At 45.0% G+C, this 17,385-nt stretch overlaps 1 protein-coding gene across 1 annotated transcript in view; it reads left to right on the forward strand.

Moving 5' to 3' along the window:
- The window catches only part of tbc1d2b (TBC1 domain family, member 2B), a 106,514-nt gene extending 100,331 nt beyond the window's left edge, over nucleotides 1–6,183 (forward strand). The window contains exon 12 of the mRNA XM_085972038.1: nucleotides 3,905–6,183. Coding sequence (XP_085828164.1) covers nucleotides 3,905–4,103 — 199 coding nt within the window. The 3' untranslated portion in view covers nucleotides 4,104–6,183. The remainder of the gene's footprint in view (nucleotides 1–3,904) is intronic.
- The last annotated feature ends 11,202 nt before the right edge of the window (nucleotides 6,184–17,385 follow it).

The raw sequence follows: 17,385 nt of genomic DNA on the forward strand, positions 1-17,385 counted from the left end.
TTCTCATCCTGCAGAATAACAACTTAAAAAAACCTTAATGAATGAGAGCAGCAAGGGTTACAGACTTTGACTATCAGTATTGCTCTATGTTGAGAAATGGGAGTGGTGGAGCATGTTTTTTTTGGGGGGGGGGGGTGGGTGTGGAGAGAAGTGAGAAGAGAATCTAGTGAGGAAACACTTAACCATGTGGTGGTGTATCTCACAAAGAAACAAGCAAACCTGCCTGTTGGCCTGTTTCAGTTACATTAGGCTGCAGTTCGCACGGGGAAAACCATTGCCAAGGCTACCCAGCAGTTTATTTCTTTTAACGAGTGTGAGGAGTTGCTTTGCTGCCCAATTCTCTTGTATCTTTCATTCAATTGAGGCTGCCCAGTGAATTGAAGATTTGCGCTGACCCTCAGCTCAGCTCAGCCTAGAAATGGTTACCTTGTTGACTGGAATGTTGGCACCAGCTCCAGGCAAACAATTGTGGCCTTTTATTGTGCTGCTGAACAACCTTGTTCGGATTCCCGAGAGCAGCAAACTTTATAAGAGCCACTAGCCTACATGTTCTCTCAAAAAATAGGTTATGGTACGCCACCATAATCTTAAATCGTCAAATCACTGCCCTGCTGGCTAAAGATATAGGGGCAGAAGAACATAAACACATGGCAGGTTTTCCTGTTTGTTTCCTAGCAACACCACCACATGGTTATTAAGTATTTCCTCAATAGATTCTCTTCTCCTCACTTCTCTTCTCTTCCCCCCCCGCCACTGCCAAAACATGCTCCCACTCCCATTTCTCAACACAGAACAGCCACCAGTGAATAAATCCAAGTGCCCTTTCAGTGCCTGCTTTCTAATGGCTTGGAAAGTGAGCCTCTATCAGGCATTCACATCAAGTGAAGAAACTTTTTCATTCGGGAAAGAAGAACTGAAACAGAAACAACTTAAATTAGTCCCCATCATTAAACCTCTCTATTGCGAGGATCATTTTGGCTGGTACTGTATTACAAGGTTGTTGCAAACAATGGATTCTGATGTCAAACTTGAAATTGTACAAAATCTAAGAGATTTATTTTAATCCTAGTACTTTGGAAAAATTGAAGTAAGCCCCCAAAGTGCGGACCAAGTGACGTCACCGGCTTGTTGTAAGAAAGACAGACCAACTAATTGAAGTCATAATGGTTTATTCAGGCCTGGGGAGAACCTTTCAGATCGCTGTCTGAATCCGACTCCCCCGATTCCCTAGCAACAATCACAGTTATACAAAAATCAAACCCCTGCCAGGGCAGGGGTAACGCTTATCAGCATATACAGAGTTATAGCTAAATGGCAATTATAAACCGTGACATTTCCTTTTCCTGCCGCCCACAAATCCCACATTTCAGTTATCAATTGGTCCCGTCACCTCCTGTGACTGTGGGCCTCATCTTAATTACTTTACAACCATCCAGTTGCCCGTAGCCAGGTGGTTTTGCTTGTTACATGTTTTCTCAAGATAACAGTCCTCGTTAAATCTCTGCAAAGCACAGATTCTGGCCTTGTTCTCGGGTTACTTCTGCAAAGCAAGCACATCTTCATTAGTCCCACCATACTTTGATGTAATGAAACCCTGTTGTGAGTTTACAACAAACGAATTCTTTGATATGTTATCTTGTATATGTGCTGCCTCACCTGGCCGAATAGGCATCCTCCCTAATCTTCCCACGAGTTGCTCTGCAGTTTAATTTCTCACCATTTGAAGTCACTTAATCATGTTTTTAAAGCTTAGCTGGGTAAACGCAATATACAGACCCATATATCGTTTAACTCAGGGTATGAATTAACTCATTACCTCCACCTTGTACATTGGTGCTACATTATACATATTCTAACATAAAAATTAAAGTATAATAGTAATTTGGTTACTTCAAAAATATAGGTTTCTATTCATTTTTAGTTGAGTTTCATGCAATGTGCAAATTGTTTGAGGTACTATTACTTTGGTCCGGCTAAGTTATTAAAGAAAACCTGGATGTGCTGTTATCATTCTATCACCCAATTTAAATTAAAAATCAGAAAATACTTTTTTTTATTCATTTGTGGTATTTGGGCGTAGCTGGCAAGGCCGGCATTTATTGCCCATCCCTAATTGCCCTCGAGAAGGTGGTGGTGAGCCGCCTTCTTGCAGTCCGTGTGGTGAAGGTGCTCCCACAGTGCTGTTAGGGAGGGAGTTCCATGATTTTGACCCAGCGACGATGAAGGAACGGCCGATATATTTCCAAGTCAGGATGGTGAGAGACTTGGAGGGGAACTTGGAGGGGGCGGTGTTCCCATGCGCCTGCTGCCCTTGTCCTTCTAGGTGGAAGAGGTCGGGTTTGGGAGGTGCTGCCGAAGAAGCCTTGACGAGTTGCTGCAGATAAACGAGCAGTTTAGGTTCCTTTACTGTGTTGGTTTCGTAAACGTTTTGAAACATAGTGAGATGTTCTTGCCTCAACCCATTGGTCAAGCATAGCACCAAACAAGTGCCTTATCACCAATCCTTTTAAATTTGTACTAAATACAGTGCTCCCATAATAACCATAGATGAAAATAATTTCAAAAACCTTTTCAGAACCAAATGGTCTGCTTCTCTCGCTTGCTCTTTAACTATTGCATCGGTGCCTTCCTTTCTCAGCATGATTGTTTCTTCTTTGGTGATATCAATGAGTGTGGAGCTGATGAGTGGTGACGAGCTGGTTAGGAGCAATTAAAAATGCTGTGGCTACCAGAGGCTACAGAACCCCATCGCAGCTTGCTTTCTTCAGAGCTTAATGTTTTGGGTGTGTAGCCTTCATCAGAACTGATGACTGGAAGAGGAGTGAGAAAAGGGGAGGGAATAAAAAGGGGGCTGGATAGGTTTTATGGAAAAGCTGGAAAGAGAGGAAATCTGGTGGGTAATATATAATTTTACTGAGGCAATAAAAGGACATGAGGGTTTCTGAAAATAGCGAATTAAAAGCTGCAAACTCATGACTGAAATCAGACAGCTGGCAGCCACCCACTGGGAATGGGTTTCATTACTGAGCTGGTGTAGCCTAGTCCGAATGTGTCTTCTATATTTACCAGGCCAAGCTGAAGGGCCCTTTGTGGACTGGTTAAGGTAGTAAAAAGAAAGACTTGTATTTCTACAGCGCCTTTCACAACCTCAGGAAGTCCCAAAGCGCTTTACAGCCAATGAAGTACTTCTTAATGTAGTCAAAGCGGCAGCCAGCCAATGTGCGCACAGCAAGCTCCCACAAACAGCATTGTGAGAATGACCAGATCATGTTTTAGTGATGTTGGTTATGGGATAAATATTGGCCAGGACACCGGGGAGAACTCTCCTGTTCTTCTTTGAAATAGTGCCATGGGATCTTTTAAATCCCTGAGAGAGCAGATGGAGTCTTGGTTTAACGTCTCATGCGAAAGACGGCACCTCCGACAGTGCAGCACTCCCTCAGCACTGCACTGGAGTGTCAGCCTGGTTTGTGTGTGCAAGCCTCTGGTGTGCGACTTGAACCCACGACCTTCTGATTCCAAGGCGAGAGTGCGGCCCACTGAGCCACGGTTGACACCTGAAGAACCAAAGAACGTGATAGATAGTCAGTCCTTTCTTTTGAACCTCCACGATATTCTGCATTCTGAGTGGAATATGTGGATTTGTGGACAAATGCCCTCACGGATCCTGTGAATGGTCAAGATGGGCCACGATTCCTCACCTCCTCCTTTGTACTTTAACGAGGGGATTCTGTGACTGAGGCTGAGCTTGGCCAGGAGTGATTTTTCCCACCATTCCTGCTGTTAAGAACAAAATTATAAAAAGGGGAGGGAGGGGGGGGTGGGGGTGGTGGAAGAGAAAAAACACAATCAAATGTTTCACCAAAATTGTTTCCAGAATTCTAATTGCTGTTTTGTGTTCTAGAAAACTTACCAATATTGCCTTTGTGGACATGAATCCCTTTCCAATGCGGCTAATCCAGAATCGTAGAGCTTTCCACCTGGAGAAAGTGCGCCAGGAACTGAGCGAACTGGAAGCAATCCGCCAGGATTTTCTACGGGAACGTGAAACTGCAAACCCTGAAAGGAGGGATGTCATTAGCGATGATGATGAGGACACCTAACTGCACATTGAGCCCCACCTTATTGACCCACGAGCCTCGTTGAATAACTAAACCCATGAGCACAGCCCAGGAACAGAAGCGCAACGCTTGCTTTCCAGCTCGGTGCTGATGGGTTTGTTCCCAGGGCTACCTGGCACGCGAATCTGACTGCTGCTGTTGGACAACAGTTCCCTGGTTCTGGGCTGAGCCAGAAGGTGGGCAGCTTTGAGGAGGTGGGGGTTCAGACATGGATTACTCATCCCGCTTTGTAAGCAAGCCCACCTTTTGGCTTCTAAGTAGCCCTGTTAGCGGGGCTCCACTTTCAACTGAATGTTCTATGGAGTCGAGTGGCTCTCTTTAGCAATCCGATTTAAAGAAAACAATACTTGCTGTTCGTCCTAACGATAAATCTTGTCTGCCATCATGGAAGAAATATGCTGGGCATATTTCCCCATAACCGCACACAGTGGAAAGATTGTGTCAAACTAACCCTCAGACTGATATAAATATGTCCGGTACCAGCACTTGGAACACTGTGCTAACCGTCTCCTCTTTCTGATGGCAAAAAAAATGTCAGTTCTAGTTACTGTAGTCAATCATGGGACCAATTCCAATACTTGTGGCAGCAGTGTTATTTAGAGATCTTGTCCAGTGTGATTTCCAAGTGTATGCATTGTCTTTCATCCTTTACTTGTGTTTTTCATATCAGTATTTTGGGAAGCAGGCTTCCTTAACAACCAAAAACAATTTGTATTCTATGTTGGGGAGGGGTGGGAAGGTTTGCCTTAAAATATTTCTGCATGTGATTTTCCTTCTAAATGATGGGGAAAAGGGAAAATGGGCTATTTGATATATTTTAGCCATCCTTGCTCAGACTATCAATTCACTACAATATTGTGTGTTTTGAAAACCTTGGTGTTAAATCTTGATTTAAGCTTTGCTTCCATTAAGATTATTCACCAGAAGTACGATTGCATGTTTACAGTCAGAGTGAACTTCATTGTACAGTGATCATTCTAACATTGTGAATAACGTCATTCAGGCCATTCGATTTTGTTACAGAATGGGAATTATTCTGTCATATCACCTTCTACCTGTTTTGTACAAAATGTCATTTGCAGGTTCTATAATGCGCATTATCTGTCGCAATCTCTTGAAACCTGTTGCAAAGTGGAATTTGAAATATGTTACATTGGTTCATCTGTGGAACTTGGACTTTGTTCCTGTCCATATTACAGCCACAAATTGCACCTCGCAACTTCTAGCCTGTATCTTGCAATGACATTGAATCGGATCTTGTACACACTTCGGTTTTGATGGCCTCTGGGATGACTTTGAGCCCTGAATTTCCTGTCCGTTAACTGTGAATGGGTGGAAGATCTTGCCCTAATTCCCACTTCACTGCAACTCCTGCTCGGTCTTAAGGAAGGGCAACATGTGCCAAGGGAAGTGTATGTTTCAGTGAAGTCACACCATATTTAAAAAGGCAATTTGTTTCATGAACTTAGTTGAGTTTGACTGGAACCGGACCAAGATTATTTTACTTTTTTGATGTCTTGGTTGAGTTCAGTTGCCCATAATAGTCCATCCTTATTTGACTGCAGGAGATTGGAGGGACGCATATGTGAGCTGCAAGTGCATCACGAAGCCTCTCCTTTAGTGCACTTTGTTTACTGTGGTCCTCAAAGGGTTGAAGTAAACGGTTATACAGTGGTGTACAGTCCTTGTGACTTGAAATATATAATTATCAGAATTCCCTGGAGTGAATGGTATGGAAAGATCTCGTGTCATGCCTGAATATGTGTAGCCATATCGATGTATCTGGAGCATGAGTTATTGCTGATACTTTCCACACAGGCTGTTACGAGTGTCGTAGATCTGTACGTCCAGCACCTGGAGAAAGCAGGAAAATGAATGTTTTGTTGACGCTGAATGTTGACTTTAATTTTTGTGACATTTAAATATTAGTCTGTTTGTTTTCATAGCAGTTCGTATTGACACGTTAACAGAAGCACACCGTTTTTTGTCTGTTCGTTTTTTCTGGTGAAGCATAAAGAAAACTTGCTTTGTGGTTCTGACAATTAAAATGACTTTGCTACAATGAAGTGCCTTTAGGAGTTTTCATATTTTATAAAATACTGCACTACCTGGTTTATTGGTACAGAGAGTCCGATTTACATCTTATACGCACTTACAAAAATGGGCAACTTCCTGATTTGTGTGAATGGGACTGGAGACGGATGGTCCGTCAGTAAGTCGACAGCTTTCCGTTGATGCTCCATTCCTGGATTCATATCCTGAGCACAACAGAGGAGGCTGTAGTGCTCGCTGTGAATTTATTCTCCAGTGGCTTTCAAAAATATAAATAAACTCCACCAAAGAGCGAGCCCAGAGCCGTATCAGAGACTTCCCCTGAAAATGAAGAGCTATTCTGCTGCTCTCTGCATCTCATTAAATGACTCGTGGGGTCAGCGCATCGATACAAGATATGTAGGGAAATCTGAACATGGATGAGGGGTGTGAAAATAGCATTCCTGAAATTTGCACTGACCATCAAACTGCTGTTGTCTTTACCAAAACATTTCCTGCTGGTCTCCAGCATTTTGACAATGGCTGTTTATAACCAGCATAAATACTAATGGCTGGCTGCACTGAGAGAAGTATCTATTGACGGTGAAGTGTATATTACAGGATTTGAATGGATGTTTTTATTTTTAAAGTCACAAATCTACTGTGGGTTGAACTTTAAAAAGGGGAAAAAGTTCCTGTCCTGGATATTTCATATCAGTGGGGGGAAATCTATGGACTGTGTTCTGGAAATAATTAACTTTTTATAATATAGTCCAAGAATTGGCGGTCGTTCAGATGAGGCATCATTTCCATTTTTGTGGAATGAATGATTTAAAAAGTTGCATCTGTACTTTTCTATGTCTATTAACACTTTAAAATAGCTCTCCATAACAATTCATTGGAAGCTGCAACAATGGATCATCGAACTACAAGGCAAATGCACTCCATTCTCATTATCAGTTGTAGTTCTTAAAAGGCCCACTACATTTGTGACATTCATTAGCAGACACCCCTCATTGTACAGCTTGTGCCTAAGCTCTCTGGATATAGGTAAGTGGGCTGTGTCCTTATGGGGAGAGAGTATGCACGCCAATGACTATCTCCAAAAAGCGAGAGCCGAACCACTGCCCCTTGACATTCAACGGCATTACCATCACCGAATCCCCCACCATCAACATCCTGGGGGGTTACCGTTAACCAGAAAGTTAATTGGACCAGCCACAGAAATACTGTGGCAACAAGAGCAGGGCAGAGGCTAGGTATTCTGCGGTGTCTCACCTGACTCCCCAAAGCCTTTCCACCATCTACAAGGCACAAGTCAGGAGTGTGATGGAATACTCTCCACTTGCCTGGATGAGTGCAGCTCCAACAACACTCAAGAAGCTCGACACCATCCAGGACAAAGCAGCCTGCTTGATTTGCACCCCATCCACCACCTTAAACATTCACTCCCTCCACCACCGGCGCACCATGGCTGCAGTGTGTACCATCTACAAGATGCACTGCAGCAACTTGCCAAGGCTTCTTTGGCAGCACCTCCCAAACCCGTGACCTGTACCACCTCGTGGACTAGTGTGCAGGCCTCCATCTTGACTACTGCCTTGTGGGTAGCCTAGTCTTATATATACATACAGCGCCACCTAGTGTACCATTCTAGAATGACATGTTACTGATCATTACACAAGTCACACACCATCCTGACTTGGAAGTATATCGCGGTCCTTCATCGTCGCTGGGTCAAAATCCTGGAACTCCCTAACAGCACTGTGGGAGTACCTTCACCACACGGACTGCAGCGGTTCAAGAAGGCGGCTCACCACCACCTTCTCGAGGGCAATTAGGGATGGGCAATAAATGCTGGGCTGGCCTTGCCAGCGACGCCCACATCCCATAAACGAATTTTTAAAAATGGACACAGTGTGGATTTCTCAGCAGCTTTGTTTGGTGATGGCTGAGCATGGTGATGGGTTTGTGTGTGTCAGATACCTGGTGGAACATAAGGAGGTTGCACATTCCAGGCACTGATTTGCTGCTGAAATGGTGTAGCTGTTGACTAGTTGGACCGTGTTTCTGCATTTACGAGACGCTCCTAATGGTCCCTCTCTTGCAACAGCTGTGGTACTAAATTCACTGATCGTTTGTTATCCTTTAGAAAAGGATTATACTAATCTAGCTTTACACATCAATTTTTTTTAACTAAACCAGAAGTTGAGGTTAATTCTAAACGGCCAGCTTCAATCTATTAATCAACAAACCAGCAGAGATTTGTATGTGAAAATATTTTGCCTCCTTTGTATCTGTTAAACGTGAGCTGGATGCTCAGAGGCTGAGAAACAGACAAAGCATTGCTTAATCAAACAAATAATCATGCTTTATACTCCGAGCCAAGCTGAGTCACAGCAGGAACCTCTGCTGATGTATTCTATGTAACAATTAACAGTTGTGATAATTGTAATAACAGTGCCTGGGGGCGTTTACCAGGGAGTAATCACGTTACGGGGTTTAGGCAAACCTTGAGGATTATAAATCATCAGATGAGAATACTGTCTAGATCAATGTTTCTCAAACTGGTGTCTGTAGAGACTTTCTAGGGGGCTGCGACCCGAATTAATTTCAAGCCTGGTCCTCTTTATAAAACCGACACTGAGTCAGTTCTTGCGAATAATTCTGAATGGCTGGGCCCTCCTCCTCACAGAGGCCCACAGCTCGCTCTCTCTTTGCAATGAGCGCTCCCTGCCGGTCCAGCCGATTCCTCTCCCTGTGCCAGCCTCCCGACAAGTGTTCAGAGCGCCTGCGGGGCCCTTCAAACACGTCCATGAATGTGTTCACGACAACCCATACGATCCCACAGAGCAGCTGTTACAGAACATGCCAGTGTGACGGTGAGTCACGCTTCCAGCAGCATCCCAGCATGTACATGGGCGCTCGTGTCCTCGCTCACCTTGGCCAGCCTGCTGACTGCTTTAAAAATTGTCCAGCCCTAAGTGGCTAATAGTGGCCGTCTGTTGCTGCGGAGTCCCCAGAATTGGTGTGAGAAGCAGGCACACCCATCTCACTGATAGCTTAAGTAAATACCTGTTTTCCTAAAAGCATTATTAAAAAGACTCGACCTGCAGCACTTTTATATTATGAGCAATGTTCCCTTTAAGCTGTGCGGCCGCACAGCGCTTTGCAAGTCCCGCGCAGCCGGTGAGCTGGCTTTTAAATAGTAAAACCATGTATGCGTGGAATTTTGAACGGCCCGCGCAGCCCATTAAAGGGGCCGCGCAGGCCAAAATAAATTAGAGGGAACATTGATTATTATATAGTAATTTGGTGGATGGGGGGGAGGGGGTGATTACTGATCCATTTGAACAGGAGTCCTTCAGCCAAAATAGTTTGAGAACTGCTGGTCTAGATTTCATCTCATGTATGTTATTTTATACAACGGTTACTGAGGGCAGGTTTATTTTGAGCAACAGGTGTCATGATCAATAGTGATCATCTTGCTGTTGAGCCATGATCTCCTTACAGAAGGGGATCATGGCTCAACAGCCTCTTCCCAGACCTCTCCGCTGTCAAGGCTCATCCTACGAAACCCAGGCAGAGAGGACCTGTGGGGAGGAGGACAGTAGGAGTATGTGTGTGTGTGTGTGCTAGGCCGTTGTAGCAGAGCCTGGTCTCCAATCATCCTGGATCCCCTTGCCATTGGACCAAGTCCTTGCTCTGTCAAGCCCGTGTGGTAGCTGGTGTGCAACGGCCACCCCACGTTAAAAGAATTCACGCACAGGCATCTTCCACCCTTTAAAATGAAGTTCAGGACCTGGAATGTCAGGACCCTCATGGACAACCCCAACAGTGACTGCTCTCCTTAACCGAGACTCTGTCTTCGACACGAGTGTCCTCAACTCCATCCCGCAGCATGCTACCCACCACCAGAAGGATTCATGATGCAGTTAACTACAGATTTACTGTGATAATCTGAAGATTATTACCAGAAAATCTATTCATTTGTTTGTTTCAGAAGCCTTTAACCCATTCTAAGCTATAGGGAAATGCTCCATGATCCAGTTGCCTGTACATAGTATGTCTGATCCGGGCTGTCAATGGCACTGTGAACTACAAAAGATTCTGTTGAGCGAGATTAGCCAGCCTGAGATGTGATTTCAATGGAAAGACAGTTATCATATTCAACCCTTAATTGTTTTCAAAACTAGATGTTTTTCTACAAGTTTGATTTAATTCATTGGAGGCTGTAAATATGGACTGTGTAACTACATTCCATTCCCATTATTAAGCTCTTAGTTGTAGCTCTGTCCCTGTTGAGAAGAGCTGGGGAGTTTTCCCTGTGCCCTGTCCAATATTTATCCCTCAACCAACCAAACGACCCTTAAACAGATGAGCTGGTCATTATCACGTTGCTGTTTGTGGGAGCTTGCTGTGCGCAAATTGGCTGCCGCGTTTCCTACATTACAACAGCGACTCCACTTCAAAAAGTACTTCATTGGCTGTAAAGTGCTTTGGGACGTCCGGAGGTCACGAAAGATCTTTGAAGGCGACTGAACGGAATTCTGACTTCACTTCATTTTTATAGTGGGATTTGGGGCGTTCATTATAGGACACATTTCATTCCACAGCCCGTGCCGAAGCTCTGGATTTAGGTGAGTGGGGAGAGCGTGCACTCCATATTGAACAGCCTGTGTGAACTTCTCAATAGCTTTGTTTAGAAATGGCTCAGTATGGTGATGCGTTTCTTCGGGTCAGATACCTTGCTGAGCAAAAAATAAAGCTTGCATGTGCAATGATCTACTGCTGCAATCAGTGACTATTGTGTAGCTCTGTTCAGTAGAAAGCGCTGACTAACCACAGGTGTGGCTGTGGTTTTAGCCACGGGCTTTGTGTATATTTACTTAAATATTGCCACCAAGGAAGTAAAGCACTCACAATGATCAAAAACCTCGCACACTCTGCTTTTCGTTTTACCATTTTACCAACAAACACACACTGAAATGAGTATTGAGATCACATTCCCAGCGATGGTGTCTGTTACTCAGTTTTTATGTACCAATCGAATGCAATTAGCCACGTGTGGCTATTGGATGATGTATTGGCCCACACTGGTCTAGCCGTGTGAAATGTAAACTAACTGGGATAGTAGGGGAAAATGTGACATTCCTTCCAAAAAATAGTTGAGACAAGCAGTGGTGTGGAGGGTGGGGATTCCCAGGAGTGGAGCTTTTCACCCAAACAATGCAGGTGGTGTGGAGGGGAGAGCAAAGCGACTTCAGACTTGGACTTGAAGAGTTTTATTCGATTTTGGCTGAAGAGCTCTCTGAAACAGATTATTTTCTAGAACAAAGCGTTTGCCTGATGTATATTTAACCTCTTTATTCTTGCACCGTTTAGCAAATTGGTGTCTAATCAAGAAATTCTAAGAACATTGTAAAATGTTGGTAAAATTCCTCTCTTTTCAGTCACTCATTTTCAGATTTACCACAAAATGAGTAATTAGTGTTGTTCCAGTATAGTTTTAATATTGGGTAGTGAATCTCCAGATGGCAGCCTATTATCTTCTACACTGTCTTCCATGGCACGCCACCCAGGTCCTGCTCTTTAGGTTCATGAAATGAAGGCTTCCTATACACCCTGCCCTTCACAGCTGGTTAGCAATCTCTCTCTCTCCCTTGCAGTGTGTTTGAGCTGGACCCCCATGTGCCTTCAGAAACTGTGCATCAACTAGGAAGAAGGTACTATTCGTCCCTTCCGCTACTTTCAATGCCCTCGATCGCTGTCCAGTTATGGAGTTGGGTTTACCCTCCATCAGCCAAGGCGCAGGTTACATTTACACACTTTTTAAACCTCTCTATTGTAAAAATAGAATACATCATATTCCAGGGGCAGGAGAATCTCCTGGGGACACTGACCACTTGGCAATGTTTTCATCAAGTGACTTTCGCCCTTTTTGACTATATGAGAGCCTTATTCACATTGCCTGTTTTTTCTGGAAACCGTGTAAAATAACAGCATAGAATAAATAGAGGATACTGAGCAGGGATAGGACATTGAAATTCATTCCTTCTATAAGAAACAGCTGACTGCATAAGTGATGTAAGGGACGAATGAAACCACCCTCAGAAGTGGAGCTACCAGGGACCGTTTGGATTGCAAAAGTTTATTGGTTCTGTACTTTAGACTGTTTTAACAGAGGAAAAAGTCTTTCTCTTGTCACTGTATCAAATTCCTTCACAATTTAAAACAAATGAGGACTGTTTAAAGCACAGAAGTCAATTTCTTGCTCTACCCTGATCTGTGTTCAGATTCAAAATCGAGCCACTCTCGGATATCCCACTAGAGGGGGCTGTGTCATTCCAATTGCAGCCACTGAGCGAGGGGCGAGATTTTTATTCCCTATATAGACGGTGCTTTAAAAATTCTGGACACTGCAGTATGGAAATGTTAGAGGAATATAGTCATCATATCTATACAGTGGCCAAAGTCTTGATCAGTTTCACGTTCAATCTATATGTAATTGATTCATCGAACTAATGCCTGATTCTGACCTATGACTCATTGGAGCAACATTAATTTGGGCCACGGCTGCCTTTTAAATGAACTCATCCTTGCTGAGGGGGTGTTCAAAGCAGTATCCAGTGGGTGGGAAGGGGGGGGGGGGGAAAAGAGAGGAGGTGGTGAACATTCACAATAAGTCAATCAATTCATCATATGGAAATCTATCGAATGGAAAACAATCACATAACATCATTTACGTTAGAGATATTTGTAATATATCGTTGATAGTGTTATAATCAGGACTATTGTAAAACATGCATGTAGGTCACGCTGTTTCCCCTATGAGTCCCAGTAAGGGAACAGTCCATACAGAACCTCGCCACAAGACACTGGCACTGGCAGCTACCGATCTGCTCAACCACACCATCACCACCACCTTTGATGCCCGAGTCCCTATTAAAACTATTTCTCTCACCCTGGCCGGTCCCCCTGGTACGGCCCTCATCTTCGCTCTCAAGTCCAAGGTACGCAGGCTTGAATGGATATGGCGGACAACTGGTTTAGCCATTCACCGCCAGATCTGGCTGGACCACATAAAGCATTATCGGGCCCTGCTCTCGTCTGCCAAAACTGCTCACTATTCCAGAATCATTCTGGAATGCAAAGATAAACCCCGGCTCCTATTCTCCACTGCTAACCGTCTTCTTAAACCCCTCTCCCCTGTCTCCTCCACCCTCACCTCCAACAACAAGTGTGAGGAGCTCATGGACTTTTGTCACTTCCCTTCCTTCCCCTAGCCCACCGGGCCAAACTTCCTCTAAGGTTTCCCCCTGCCCTAGCCCTGAACTCACATCTTTCTCCAGTTTCTCTCCGATCTCCCCTCTTGACCTCTCCACACTCATCTTGTCCATGAGACCCACTTCCTGCTCCCTCGACCCTATTCCCACTGAACTGCTGACAACCCAACTTCCTTTTCTGGCTCCCATGTTAGCTGACATTGTTAACGGTTCTCTCTCCTCAGGTACTGTCCCCCTCTCCCTCAAATCTACCATCATCACCCCTCTCCTCAAAAAAACAACCTTGACCCCTCCGTCCTTCCAAACTACCACCCCATCTCCAACCTCCCTTTCCTCTCCAAAGCCCTTGAACGTGTTCTCGCCTCCCAAATCCGTGCCCATCTTTCCCGCAATTCCATGTTTGAATCCCTCCAATCAGGTTTCTGCCCCTGCCACAGTACCGAAACGGCTCTCATCAAAGTCACAAATGACCTCCTTTGTGACTGTGACAAAGGTAAACTATCCCTCCTCGTCCTTCTTGACCTGTCTGCAGCCTTTGACATGGTTGACCACTCCATCCTCCTCCAACGCCTCTCCACCGTCGCAGAGCTGGGTGGGACTGCACTCGCCTGGTTCCATTCTTATCTATCTAATCGTAGCCAGAGAATCACCTGCAATGGCTTCTCTTCCCACTCCCGCATCGTTACCTCTGGGGTCCCCCAAGGATCTTTCCTTGGCCCCCTCCTATTTCTCATCTACATGTTGCCCCTTGGTGACATCATCCAAAAACACAGAGCCAGTTTCCACATGTACGCTGACGACACCCAGCTTTACCTCACTTCTTCTCTCGACCGCTCCACTGTCTCTAAATTGTCAGACTGCTTGTCCGACATACAGTTCTGGATGAGCAGAAATTTTCTCCAATTAAATATTGGGAAGGCCGAAGCCATTGTTTTCGGTCTCCGCCACAAACTCTAACATCTGTTTGAGGCTGAACCACACTGTTCGCAACCTGGGTGTCATATTTGACCCTGAAATGAGCTTCCAACCACATATCCACAGCATAACAAAGACCGCCTATTTCCACCTCCGTAACATCGCCCGTCTCCGCCCTTGCCTCAGCTTATCCACTGCTGAAACCCTCATCCATGCCTTTGTTACCTCTAGACTTGACTATTCCAACACACTCCTGGCTGGCCTCCCACATTCCACCCTACGTAAACTTGAGGTCATCCAAAACACTGCCCCATGTCCTAACTCGCACCAAGTCCCGTTCACCCATCACCCCTGTGCTCGCTGACCTACATTGGCTCCCAGTTAAGCAGCGCATCAATTTCAAAATTCTCATCCTTGTTTTCAAATCTCTCCATGGCCTCGCCCCTCCCTCTCTCTAATCTCCCCCAGCCCCACAACCCCCCCGAGATATCTGCGCTCCTCTAATTCTGTCCTCTTGAGCATCCCTGATTATTATAATTGCTCAACCATTGGTGGTCGTGCCTTCTGTTGTCTGGGCCCTAAGCTCTGGAATTCCCTCCCTAAACCTCTCCGCCTCGCTACCCCTCTTTCCTCCTTTAAGACGCTCCTTAAAACCTACCTCTTTGACCAAGCTTTTCGTCACCTGCCCTAATTTCTCCTTATGTGGCTCAGTGTCAAAATTTTTGTCTTAAAATACTCCTGTGCAGCGCCTTGGGACGTTTTACTACATTAAAGGCGCTATATAAATACAAGTTGTTGTTGTACAGTGGCCAAAGTCTTGATCAGTTTCACGTTCAATCTATATGTAATTGAGTCATCGAACTAATGCCTCATTCTGACCTATGACTCATTGGAGCAACATTAATTTGGGCCACGGCTGCCTTCTAAATGAACTCATCCTTGCTGAGGGGGTGTTCAAAGCAGTATCCAGTGGGTGGGAAGGGGGGAGAGAGAAGAGAGGAGGTGGTGAACATTCACAATAAGTCAATCAATTCATCATATGGAAATCTATTGAATGGAAAACAATCACATAACATCATAACACATAACGGAGGTCACGGACCATCATCAAAGACCCTACCCACCCCAGCCACAGTCTGTTCGCCCTCCTGCCATCTGGGAGACGCTACAGATGCATTCGCACCCGAACGACCAGATTTAGGAACAGCTTCTTTCCCAGGGCTGTCATCCTACTGAACTCCACAAATAAACACTAAAGCCTGCACATCTGCCAATGCACTTTATTATGTTTATGTTAATGTATTACAAGCCAAATGAATGTTGTATGTTTAAATGTCTCTAACTGTACACTCTCGGGAGCCGCAAGCCTACATTTCGTTGTACTGCACTTGTGCACTAACAATGACAATAAAGTTGATTTATTATTATTATTTAAGTTAGAGATATTTGTAATATATCGTTGATAGTGTTATAATCAGGACTATTGTAAAACATGCATGTAGGTCACGCTGATTCCCCCAAGAATCCCAGTAAAGGAACAGTCCATACAGAACCTCTCCACAAGACACTGGCCCTGTCCCTTGCAATGCCACAATCAGCTCTCATTGTTGGCAGGTGCTTGACACATTTAGATGCTGCTTATGCTGCCCCTGGGCGACATCGTCTGAAAATATGTACGCTGAGGACACCCAGCTCTACCTCACCACCAGCCCTCTCAACCCCGCCACTGCCTCTGATTTGTCAGGCTGCTTGTCCGACATCCAGTTCTGGATGAGCAGAAATTTCTTCCAGTTAAATATTGGGACGACCGAAGCCATTGTCTTCAGTCCCTGCCACAAACTCCTTTCCTGAGCCACCGACTCCATCCCCCTCTCTGGCCACTCTCTGAGGCTGAACCACATTGTTCGCAACCTCGATGTCCTATTTGACCCTGAGCTGAGCTTCCAACCCCATATCCTCTCCATCACCAGGACCACCTATTTCCACCTCCGTAACATCGCCCGGGACGCCTCAGCTCATCTGCTGCTGAAACCCTCATCCAGGCCTTTGTTACCTCCAGACCTGACTATTCCAATGCTGTCCTTACTGCACCCTCTGTAAACTTGAGCTTATCCAAAACTCTGCTGCCTGTCTCCCAACATAACCAAGTGCGCTCACTGACCTTCATTGGCTCCCGGTCCAGCAACGCCTCGATTTTAAAGTTCTCCTCCTTGTTTTCAGCGCTCCTCCAATTCTGCCTTCTTGCACATCCCTGATTTTCTTCACCCCTCTATCGGCGGCCGTGCCTTCAACTGCCGAGGCCCTAAGCTCTGAAATTCCCTCCCGAAACCTCTCCGTCTCTCTCTCCTCCTTTAAGACACTCCTTAAAACCGACCTCTTTGACCAAAGTTTTGGTCACCTGTCCTAATATCTCTTTATGTGGCTCGGTGTCAAATTTAGTTTGATAATTGCTCCTGTGCAGCGCCTTGGGACGTTTTACTACATTAAAGGCGCTATAAAAATACAAGTTGTTATAGCCATAAGGAAAGCTAGGAGCGTGTGTTCAATTGGGGAAGCAGGAGGTTGTGTGTTACGTTTATCTTTAAAACTCATTGCCTGCAGCATTTCTAACTTTTCTAATGTCATGTTTGTGCTTTTGAGTTTCCCAGTTCCACTTGGTCTAGTGTGCCTCGGAGTTGCTCTTCCAGTTTCATGCTGAAGACCCCTGGACGCTAATCCATCCCATTCCTTCTCGGTGGGATTTGGGGAACATGCCTGATAGGTGGAGCCACCTTCCTTTGTGATGTATTTACTTGAAGCTGCTTTTACACTGATGCTTGTTTAGTTCAGGTTCCATGAGCCACTGCCAAAGTTTACACCGATAAATCTTGCTCCCTTATGCCCACAAAAAGCGGCTTTAGTGAGAATTTATATTCTGCAGTGTCCATGGCAAGGCCAGGCTGACTTCTAAACAAGGCATCAGTGATGGGGCAAAACAATCAAAAGCTTGGCAATAATGGAGCGGCCTAGAACCTTAACCAGTGGAGGAGTGA

The sequence above is a fragment of the Somniosus microcephalus genome, chromosome 32 (assembly GCF_052327205.1).
Source record: "Somniosus microcephalus isolate GS21.2 chromosome 32, FLI_Smic_1.0, whole genome shotgun sequence".
Lineage (NCBI taxonomy): Eukaryota > Metazoa > Chordata > Chondrichthyes > Squaliformes > Somniosidae > Somniosus > Somniosus microcephalus.